At 33.1% G+C, this 11,629-nt stretch overlaps 2 protein-coding genes across 4 annotated transcripts in view; both read left to right on the plus strand.

Moving 5' to 3' along the window:
- Positions 7-3,704, plus strand: LOC104703546 (transcription factor LHW-like). Of its 3 annotated transcripts, none has more exons than XM_019228059.1 (10): positions 7-151; positions 281-437; positions 982-1,137; positions 1,231-1,354; positions 1,437-1,496; positions 1,585-2,637; positions 2,734-2,835; positions 2,917-3,030; positions 3,113-3,238; positions 3,342-3,704. In XM_019228059.1, exons 2-10 carry the CDS (start codon positions 343-345, stop codon positions 3,489-3,491), a joined length of 1,980 nt encoding a protein of 659 aa, XP_019083604.1. In that variant the 5' UTR covers positions 7-151; positions 281-342; the 3' UTR covers positions 3,492-3,704. The 3 variants fall into 3 exon arrangements, with proteins under 3 accessions (XP_019083604.1, XP_010417875.1, XP_019083605.1); XM_010419573.2 differs by having other exon boundaries at positions 7-117; positions 3,342-3,491; XM_019228060.1 differs by lacking the exon at positions 281-437 and having other exon boundaries at positions 7-117.
- The window catches only part of LOC104703548 (aluminum-activated malate transporter 7-like), a 3,640-nt gene continuing 1,191 nt past the window's right edge, over positions 9,181-11,629 (plus strand). The window contains exons 1-5 of the mRNA XM_010419576.1: positions 9,181-9,480; positions 9,688-9,828; positions 10,238-10,510; positions 11,188-11,309; positions 11,402-11,548. Coding sequence (XP_010417878.1) covers positions 9,279-9,480; positions 9,688-9,828; positions 10,238-10,510; positions 11,188-11,309; positions 11,402-11,548 — 885 coding nt within the window. The 5' untranslated portion in view covers positions 9,181-9,278. The remainder of the gene's footprint in view (positions 9,481-9,687; positions 9,829-10,237; positions 10,511-11,187; positions 11,310-11,401; positions 11,549-11,629) is intronic.

Below are 11,629 nucleotides of genomic sequence, written 5' to 3' on the forward strand. Positions count from 1 at the left end.
TTTTATCACCGGAAGTAATGGCATGTCGGAGTATGATCGCTTTTAGTTTAGATCCTGAGAGGAAACAAAGTGGAGGACTTAGAACAAAACAAGCTGGAAGAGGATCTTGCCGTGGAAGTTAGTCTTTGTTCCTCAATCTCCTTAAAAGAATGTAAATAATGTGTTTTTCATTTTCTCTCTCTATAGTTTTATTAGAGATTTTTCGAAATTTAGTTTTCTTTTTTGAAGTTAAGAAAGTTTTGATTTTGATTTTGATTTTTTTTTTTTTTTTTCTGAGCAGTTTGAAATTGCACTGTTGTAAGTGAAAAGATCGTTCTTGTTGGAGCTAAAGAGAGAAAAGCTATGGGAGTTTTACTACAAGAAGCTTTGAGGTCTATGTGTGTTAATAATCAATGGTGTTATGCTGTTTTCTGGAAGATTGGTTGTCAAAATTCTAGGTATACCATTTTTTCATTTCTCTTACTTTATTATTGTTGAAATTGGACTCTCTTTTTTTTTTGGGAGTATTTTAGCTAAATGTTTTTGTTTATGTCTCTTAGATGTGCCAAAAGTTTTGAATATTCAGTCAAACATATTTAGTTTTTATTTTGGAAGACTTGTTTTGATAGTTTAAAGTTTGGGAATTTGAGTGGGTATAAAACTCAGATCTCGAGGATGACCTAGAATTATTTATCTCTGTTTTCCTGATTTCTTGGAGTTTTGTGTTTGGTTTGATCTTGTTTGTCTCAAAGAATCTTTCGATTTGTTGTTTGTTTTGTCGACCAAAAACCATATCCTTTTCCTTTGGTTATGTGTTTTATGAATTGTCTCAAGTTCTTAACTCTCTTGTCATTTCATTTTTATTTTTTTGTCTTTGTTTATAGCTCAAAATCTTTTTCTTGTATTCTAACTTAACCATTGTTACATCTTTTTTTTGTCGTGTGTGTATTCTTTATATTCCATTTAATCATATACTTTTTGGATGTGTTTCTCTTTGTGCAGCTTGTTGATTTGGGAGGAATGCTATAATGATACCGCATCAAGCTCACATCCGCGAAGAGTGTCTGGACTTGGTATTGATGCACAAGGGAATGATAAAGTTCAATTGCTTACTAACAGAATGATGTTGAACAATCGAATCATTTTGGTCGGCGAAGGGTATGTATTCTTGTACTGCCCTTCTATTATGTTTATGAAGTTTTTATGAATTTGATTATCTGAGTAGCTCACACACACGAACTGCATTTTCAGGTTAGTTGGCCGAGCTGCATTTACTGGACATCATCAATGGATTCTAGCAAACAGTTTCAACCGCGATGTTCATCCACCTGAGGTTATTAATGAGATGCTTCTCCAATTCTCTGCTGGTATTCAGGTGTGACAATTTCTTAATTTGTATACTTGAGAGTATATTACATTTTCAAGCTAATCAGAAGTTTGACTCGTTCGATCTTCAGACTGTTGCAGTTTTTCCAGTTGTTCCTCACGGTGTTGTTCAACTCGGTTCCTCTCTACCTGTAAGTTTTGGCTATTTTAGTTAGTTACAAGTTATATTGTTATGTAAAAGGGAGATTCTTGTTCTTAACTAAACTGTTTTGTGTTCAGATTATGGAGAACTTGGGGTTTGTGAATGATGTGAAGGGTCTTATCTTGCGACTAGGATGTGTTCCCGGAGCTCTCTTATCTGAAGACTACAGAACTTATGAACCTGCTGCTGATTTTATTGGAGTGCCAGTGTCCCGGATAATACCTTCTCAAGGACACAAGATCCTCCAGTCTTCAGCTTTCGTAGCTGAAACTAGCAAGCCACACTTCAACTCCACTGGATCATCAGATCAAATGGTTGAAGAAGCTCCCTCTACTCTCGTGGATGAACAGATCAAGCAAGCAAATCTGAGAGACAGAAATGAAGGAGGATGGCAAAACACAATGGGTTTTTTATCAGCTGCGGAAGTTGCAGTACCTTCAACAAATCCAGATGCATGGCTGAATCAAAACTTCTCCTGTATGTCTAATGTGGATGCAGCAGGGCAACAACTCCAATGTGACGACATCAGTTCCAAACGCTCGCTTGGAAGTGATGACTTGTTCGATATGTTGGGTTTTGATGATAAGAACAAAGGTTGTGACAACAGTCGGGGAGTTTCACAGATGAGAACTGAAGTACTCACTAGGGAGTTATCTGACTTTAGGATCATTCAAGAAATGGATCCTGAGTTTGGCTCTTCGGGTTATGAACTTTCAGGAACAGATCATCTGTTAGATGCTGTGGTCTCGGGTGCATGCTCCTCAACAAAGCAGATCTCGGATGAATCATCTGAGTCCTGCAAAACCACTTTGACTAAAGTTAGTAACTCTTCGGTTACCACGCCATCTCACAGTAGCCCTCAAGGTAGCCAGTTATTTGAAAAGAAACACGTGCAACCACCGGGGCCATCATCAGTGTACGGGTCTCAGATCAGTTCTTGGGTTGAACAAGCACACAGCTTGAAGCGTGAGGATAGTCCAAGGATGATGAATAAGAATGAAACTGCAAAACCAACTAATAACCGTAAAAGGATTAAACCAGGAGAGAATCCAAGACCAAGGCCTAAAGATCGCCAAATGATTCAAGATCGTGTCAAGGAGTTGCGTGAAATCATACCAAATGGTGCAAAGGTAAGTGAAAAGATGATCTGTATTCTCGGCAAATTAACCAATCACTTATATAAAGATTATTACTAACAAAGAGTAAATGTGGTTCTTGATTAACAGTGTAGCATTGATGCACTCCTCGAACGTACAATAAAGCACATGCTCTTCTTGCAAAACGTCTCCAAGCATGCTGATAAGCTGAAACATACCGGGGAATCCAAGGTAAAACGAATAGTCAGAATTTTTTGGTTTCTCTATTATAAGTCTTTTGTATGTTCTGACATTTTCTTGTGCTGTTATAAGATTATGAAAGAGGAAGGTGGAGGAGCAACATGGGCTTTTGAAGTCGGGTCAAAGTCTATGGTGTGTCCAATCGTCGTAGAGGATATAAACCCACCTCGCATTTTCCAAGTTGAGGTAACATTACTGCCTAAATGTTTTAAAAGAAACCATTCATGGTCTCGGCTTTGTTTTCATCAAGTCTTTTTGTTCGTGACAGATGTTATGCGAACAGCGAGGATTCTTTCTAGAAATAGCTGATTGGATCAGAAGCTTAGGGTTGACGATCTTGAAGGGTGTCATCGAAACTCGAATAGACAAGATTTGGGCTCGCTTCACCGTTGAGGTATAGTATATATAAGTTAAAAGTTTGTTTAACTTGGAATCATGAGATATTGTGCTAGTATGTGTCTTATCTAAACTGTAACCGGGTTGATATTGTATCGTAGGCAACTCGAGACGTGACGAGGATGGAGATATTCATGCAGCTAGTGAATATCTTGGAGCAGACAATGAAATGTGGAGGCAACTCTAAAACTATTTTGGATGGTATCAAAGCTACAATGCCCCTACCGGTTACTGGTGGCTGTTCTATGTAATGACCGTACCGGTTTGGTTAAAGCTTTTGATTTATATAGAGGTTACGAGCGGACCGCTCTCAAGGACTTAGGCTCGCTATGACTAACTTAAAAAAGTCAGTCTGAAACAGAGATGTATGATTTTTAAGTGTTTTCTTTTCTTAATAACTTTTTGTTTGTACATTTTTTTTTGCGATTTTTGGGAATTATCATTTGTGTGGAATTTTCACTTTTTAATTTATGTTTTGGACTTGTAATTTTTTTTAGTTAAATTTATATCTCGACCAGTAAGAGTTCAAAAGATTCACGGATTTCAAAACCGGTTAAAGAACCGGTCCATCAACAGCTTTAACAGTACACAACAAAGCTACACATGTTACAAGTAACTTTATGTTACTTTGATTAGTAACTCTATGTATATAATTAGCTTATTATTATTAAAAACAAAGAACAAGAAGCTCTTCTTTCAATAAAATCCACTCTTCTTTATTAAGAAATGTGAGGCCTATAAGAAAAAGCTAACAATGGTTAGTTATAAAATATAATACTTTAGTTAACAGCCTTATAATGTGCTGTCATGTGACTTCAAAACTACACTAAATATGATCTCTAATGGATGTCTTAATCCATTCCTAAGTTTCACATTGTTTTGCATACTGATTAGTGGATCCAAACTAGTCTTGAGACTCTTGACCTCAAGATACAAATTTAAAACTGTGTTTTTGTTTGTTGTCTCAATATGCTTTATTTACCCTTTTGAGGTACCTAAACTTTGCTGCAAAAGGTGCATGAACATCTTTGTGTCTTGTTTTAGCCTTCTCTCCACTCTACAGATTATGATGGGATAATCGACAGCACATTATGATTCACAAAAATTCACATTATGATAAGTTTTTTTTTTTCTTTTCTTTTTCCTTGGGCCCTTCAATTTTCTTCCTCACTTTTAAAATATGCTTCCAATAATACTTTATCAAACAGTCTACTAGAGATAATTCCCCACTAGGCTACAGATGTATATTCTCTTTATATCTTTATATATACAATATGCACCTTTTTCAGTTGTAGAAATTAACCGCAAGTTGTATTATTATTTTTAATTTTTATATAGGTGAACTGAATAAATAGATACGAATATTAAATTCTAAAGGGATGTAGCAAGATTTGTCTTGTTTGAAAATTAGTATATGAAAATTTATATATACTAATAGGGAAATTAGTATATGAAATTTTATTTTATTTTATATTAAAAATAAAAAGGGCATTTTTTTTTTCTTCATTTGCGTAGGGCATTTAAATACCGCCGGCCGGCCCTGAAAGAATCGAATGTTTTTAAACATTGCCCAATGATGGATATCTTGGCATAATGTTTCAACAGAAGCATCAAATGTCGTTGATGATGTTGATGAGAACTGAGAAGTTTACGACCTATACCACATGCACAAAAAAACTACATCAAGTTAGGATTTTATATTTTTATTAATTCTGTAATGGATAATAATATACAACAAACCAAATCCTCACCTAAGCTTCAAAACTCGATACAATTAAAAAAGCGGAATATCTTATCTCTATCTAGTATATTATACCGTGGGAACCTCTGATCCATATATGCCACTTCTCTAGTCACTCAAGTATGACCCCCCGTTAACAGTATACTGTTGATGTTAGTACATACATAAATTTTAAGTCAACTATAACATATGTATATCTTTTAAAATATAAATGGATTAAGGTCTTTTAATGATACCAAACTTTTCTTACTCCAGTGAAAATTTATCTTTTTATCTTTTTTTTTCCTTATGGCAAATCGCTTGTAGAGTAAAGCAAAAGCAACGAAAGTACTATTTGCTTAAATATTTACATTATGTTGTGGCAGTAAAGCAATTATTCTACCCCATTTATCATTATAGAGAATTCTATTATAGCAAACAGTTAATGTATATCTTCTACATGTTGTTAGAGCATTTACACTAGAGAAATTTTTCAACGTTACTCAAAAAATAATAATAATAATATTTTAATATTTAACCAAGGAGAAGTGGACAAGTGTAGAAATTTTCAGAGTAGCGATTCTAGCCCAAGCACTTAAAGCATCAGTTCTCTCTATTTCTCTCTTTTTCTGTATTATTTTATTAATTTTTAATAAAAAAAAATTGGGGAAGTAACGCCCCGTGGAGATGACCTTAAAAACTAACGGCTGCTAAGAGTGATGACGCAGCTCGGAGGTTACAAGATGAAATCCAATCCATCTTTAGAACTTTGCTATAGAACTTCACCATTGGAGATACATTTTATTTATCTTAAAAAATTTCTTAACTTAAGAATTTGTACTTTTTATAACTAAAATAATGTTAAAAAACTTGATAAAAAAACTTACTGTTGGAGATGGTTTAATGGATGGATGTTAGGAATACTTTCTTGCAAAATATAAATGCTCACGGATATATCTTGGATACACCTTATTTTCTACACACACAAAAAAAAGTTTATTGTTTGTAGACTACATAAGTCACGCTTAGGTTGAAACAAACTTCACGACAATGGATCTTAGATTTTACGTATGGTGTGTGACAAAAAAAAAAAAAAAAGAAAGGATTTTACGTATGGTTTCACGTAGTCCTTGGTTGATACTACCTTGTTTGTTAAATAGAAATAATTCATGCATCTTTCTTGCTTTACTGATGAGATAGTTATTACCAGAATTAATTATATTGCTTTAAAATCTCTTATGTTTGGTTTGTGCAGTGAGTTCAAACATCAAGGATCTATGTCCCTTAGGCTTTTTTTTTTCTTGGACTGTAAGTGACAAGTTCTTTCAAGGACATATCTTTCTTTTGAGGAAGTAGACACTGAATTTATCTTGTAAGCAATTTTGTTCTCGTATATACATGCAATTCTTAGGCTAATTAAGTCAGTTTTTTTTTTCCACGATCATATATAGTGATGTTCATTTTCTGTATGCACACTGACTTCCGAAACATCACAAAGCTTATTCATGTACGTACGTAGTGTATATCGTACATCACTACTTGTCTACTTTTACCTTTTGGTATACTCTCTTACTTAGCTCCTTGTTCATCGAGATTTTCTTCTTGTGATCTTTTGAGTTTGTTATTTATTTAGTCATTAATGTGATGTAACTTTTTTACTCAAGAGAAAAATATAAAGAATGAAATGAAGAATTAAAGTGTCTGATTTGAGGCTGAAACGAATCTAGACATCGACTTAATTATGAAAGAGGAAGAAAAAATGATATTGGAGTTTGATTCCTTGTTACAACTTACAACATAGATAGTGAGTGCGGTGACTCAGCGCTTGCATTTTCCATGTCATCCGATCCTACTGCGCCACTTGTTATAAATTGAAGTACGAAACCATCAAAATCATGAAACCAAGCTAGAGTCAATGACATTTAGCTGTTAGTGAATTATTTATTTTGCATTTAAAATATTCTTAATTTGTTATATAGGTTAAAATCTGCTAATCTTCGGTATCGCATGCAAAAACTAGATAAATTCAGTCTAAAGATGTTTTGACAAGAATTAGGAAAATTATGAAACCAAAGTGGTTTAATAGGAAATAGCTGTAGGTAGGAAATTCACGATATAAGGGCATGCGCTACTTAGTTCTTATAGGACAACTTGAGGTTCTGTTTCCCATTATCACATACCAAATCGATTTGATAAGAAGTTGGGTAAGTATAGTTTTGGAATGCGGCAAACAGACAACTCATCTACTTTAGCACATGTCGTAATCCAAATAGAGATGTGATCTATTATTAGTGGCCGTTTAAAATTTTAGTGGTCATTCGTAGAATGAGCTCTTATATTTGTATAGCATGCATATAATTTGATAGAAATAGAGTTTATGTGGCTTCTTTCACTAAGTTATATAGTCTACAATTAAAAAAAATTAAAGGATCATAATATTGATGAGTTAATTCTAAAAACTAAATAATTTGACGAGTTGAAAAGAGTACAATCACCTTTTTCCTCATTTGGGTATAGAGTACAGGAGTGGAGGCTACAAGTTGAGCTAGCCCAGTGATGCAAGAACTTACCACGGTCCATCCCTGATTTGTACAACACCTCTCTCTATATGTTAGAAATACAAGGACAATGTTCTCACGAACTGATATATTTATGTGCTTGGAGAGTTTTCTTTCTTTTTATTAAAATATGTATTATATATCGCAACGGAGAACTATTTAAAGCTATAAATACAGTACGATACAAATCAATGTACTGAGAGTCATCAACAGCTTCTTGTACATTTAATTATAAGCTGATCATATATGACATGTGTTGATATTGAGATTTCATAAAGAAGTGTCACACATCTGTCAAAAAGTTGAAGTATAGTAGTATAGAAGGGTTTAGAAGATCATGTAATTAATATGAAGATATTGTAATATTTGTTATACAACATGATCTTCTAGATCCTTCTATATATAGTATGTATGTCACCAATTAATGACTTAAACTCAGCACATTTGTAACGCTGAGATTCGAAAACATTAATATACACTAAGGTATAGTAATTCTAACATGGGAGTCGTTTGATTAATTTGTTTTTCTATATGATGCAAGAGTTAAAATAGAGGAGAGGGAGATATATAAAAAAAATAAAAACAAAACAAGAAAACTAGCTTGTGAAAAAAAGAAGAAGCTTGTGGTAAAGCCCAAGAACGAAGAATCACCCTCAACCATAGAAAGTTGCCAAATTTGCGAGAACAAAATATTTGCAGTATACCTGTATCAGTTATGCATCATGTGTGCATGTGGATCAGTTACCTGATCGTAAATTGATTGTTTCAGGGAATATCATAAAAAAAATATCATACAAAATATCACAAAATATTACGAGCTTTTCTAGACTTTTAGCAAATGTTTTTCCAGATTACTAGTGAGAAAGTCTTTCAAAAGTATTTAATTTTTGTTAATAAAAAGTTTGGGGCATTGCTTTCTATAAAGAAAATGAAATATGGGGAACTCAAGAAAATAACACTGATATATTTTTTTGCATAAATGTTTTATTTTTGTACATAAAAAACAAATTTAATAATTTATGTACAAAATAATTCATATAAAATCCAATGACAGTAACATCGGAAATTACCGAAAAAATTATACTACTGTATCTTTAGAAATAACGAGCATTATTTTGATTTACTTAATTTTTAAGTTGTGTTTTACAAATTTTTATTTTTCTTATAACATTTTTGCAAGTATAGTAAAGTATGAATATTGAACCCTATTTTAATTCTATTTAAGTTTATACATAGGAATATGAGAAATTTATTTTTATGAGTGAATTAATATAAAACTGAAAATGTTTTCTAATTAAAACTATTTGTGCTAGTTTTAGGTTATTTATTAAAATTTAAATTAGTATGCATTTATTTTAGTAGAATTTATATCATGAAATTTATTTTTGTTTTAACTAGGGAGATGGAAATGAAATGAGATGATATTAGATAAAGAGAGGCAATATTTATTCATTTACAAAACTCATTTAGTAAAATATAATATTGAAAGGCAAGTTCTGAAATATTAATACCTAAAGTATGTAAAGAAAACAAATGATATGTTCTTTTGATAAGTGGTATACAAAAGCCAAGATATAATTTAATATCATTTTATAAGGTGTCCATCAGATTCTCTCTTACAGTCTCCCTTATAAATAATAGCTTGATCATGATAACATGTGATAAAACTCACACTCACAAATATCTCTCCTAATATACTCTCTTTCTCTCTCTCCCTGGTAACTGATAACAAAAAGGTTTGTTGAGACAAATCTACAGATATGGAAAAAGTGAGAGAGATTGTGAGAGAAGGGAGAAGAGTGGCAAAAGAAGACCCGAGGAGAGTTGTTCACTCGTTTAAAGTGGGTCTGGTTCTTGCCTTGGTCTCTTCTTTCTATTATTACCAACCTCTCTACGACAGCTTCGGTGTTAATGCAATGTGGGCTGTTATGACGGTTGTTGTCGTCTTCGAGTTCTCTGTTGGTCCGTCTTCGTATTCTTTATTTTTAGCTTTTTATTATTACTCTCCTTCATGATCTTTGCATGCAGCATGCATGCCATGCATTACGTAAATATTACAAGAACCAAAGTTTGGATAACAACATGATCACGTGTTATAGTTAAAGATCTCACTTTAATTGTCGTTTGTTATAATATACTTAGATGGTGTGTATATATATAATATATTAGGGGCCACGCTCGGTAAAGGATTGAACAGAGTGGCAGCGACACTCTTCGCCGGGGCACTTGGAATCGGAGCACATCACCTGGCCAGCATGTCTGGTGCAACAGGAGAACCCATTCTTCTTGCAATATTTGTCTTTATACAAGGTATATTTATATAAATCAAGTCCTTTATATATAACTATAAGGAAGAAGATATTATTATACTGTTTGTTTGCATTCAAGTTTGTTTTTGTATTTACATGTTATAATATAACATTTATTGGCTATTGTTCCTTGAGTCCTTTTCATTGCCGGAGTTCGATCATCTCTTTGAACAGTATGGGTTGATTCAATTCGTGCTAAACGTTTGAGCACGTAATGTTTAGAATTCGGTTTATTGAAACACTTATCCTCCAGTCCGGATTATAGTTAAGCGGTTGGGAAAAGGAAAGATATATAACACTTTTTTAATATAGTAAAAGTTAGCGTTTGAGACAGATCACAGCCAAATTTGATAAATTAGTACTCGGATTAATGTTTTTTTTTGTTTTTCCTTTGGTTGGGTGTTATGTAGCTGCGTTGTCGACGTTTGTGAGGTTCTTCCCGCGGGTGAAGGCGAGATACGATTACAGCCTGTTGATATTCATACTCACTTTTGCGTTGATATCAGTGTCGGGGTTCAGAGAGGAGCAGGTTCTAATGCTGACCCATAAGAGAATCTCCACAGTGATTATCGGAGGGCTCAGTTGTGTCCTTATCTCCATCTTTGTCTGCCCTGTTTGGGCCGGCCAAGATCTTCATTCACTCCTAGCCTCTAACTTAGAGAAACTCTCCCTTTTCTTGTTAGGTATCTCCCTTTCATTATGATTTTTTTTTTTTTCTGATTTGAACAGTATAACTCTTTTAAGGTTAGTTTGGAACTCTAGATGCGTGGCAGATGTTTTGCCACTTGGTCACGCTTCTTTCTCGTGGGAAAAGTTTCAAGTTTTCTTATGCGCTTCCATTTTGTGTGATGACTAATAAGGATATTTTTGATAATGATCTTTAACAAATATAACATGTTAGAGAATTTTGTTTCATTGTTAAATTCTTTATTTGTAAGAATTATAATTTTATTCAAGCTGGAAGGACATTAATAGAATTATAAACTTATTCAAGTTGGAAGGACATTAATAAAAAAAATTAAAAGAAATAATTTCATAGAATGAAATTTGATATACTTTATCAAAAAAAAAAAGAGATTTGATATCTCCGTTTAATTTTTCTTTTTGTTTTAAGGAATTTTAACTTTTTCTGTCAAGCACACTTAAACAGTTAAATTAAAACATAAACTCCCTGATTGGATGCTAATTTTTTAAGTAAATAGTTTTACAAAGTTAACATCAACATATTTTTTTCTAGGTAATTTAAAAGGTTGGTGAATATATAAAATCCTACTATATCTATTACATTGGATTTAAACTATGATATGAAATGGAATATTTATTTTTTACTATCAAGAAAATAAAAGTTGGAGTTTGGCAGATTTTGGGGACAAGTATTGTGAAGCTGTAGGAAATGATGACACCAAAGAGGTTGACAAACGAAAAAAGGATTTTGACAACTATAAAAGTGTTCTCAACTCAAAAAGCAATGAAGAATCTTTGGTTAGTGGTGTACCCTGAAATTTTCACTTCTTGCTTTATTTTTCACTACTATATCTCATTTCATTGTGTTTTTTTGTCGTTTTCTTATATAGGCTAATTTTGCAAAATGGGAGCCTGGTCACGGCCAATTCAGATTCCGACACCCTTGGAAACAATATCTAGCTCTCGGTGAACTCATCCGACAATGTGCTTACCGTATTCATGCCCTCAATTCATATCTTAATGCTGATGATACTAAGGTATTGTTTCACCAAATCTTCGTAAACTTGAAACCAATATAATGTTCTTGATGTAGGTTTTGTAAGTTAAATTGAAAAACA

The sequence above is a fragment of the Camelina sativa genome, chromosome 7 (assembly GCF_000633955.1).
Source record: "Camelina sativa cultivar DH55 chromosome 7, Cs, whole genome shotgun sequence".
Classification (NCBI taxonomy): Eukaryota; Viridiplantae; Streptophyta; class Magnoliopsida; order Brassicales; family Brassicaceae; genus Camelina; species Camelina sativa.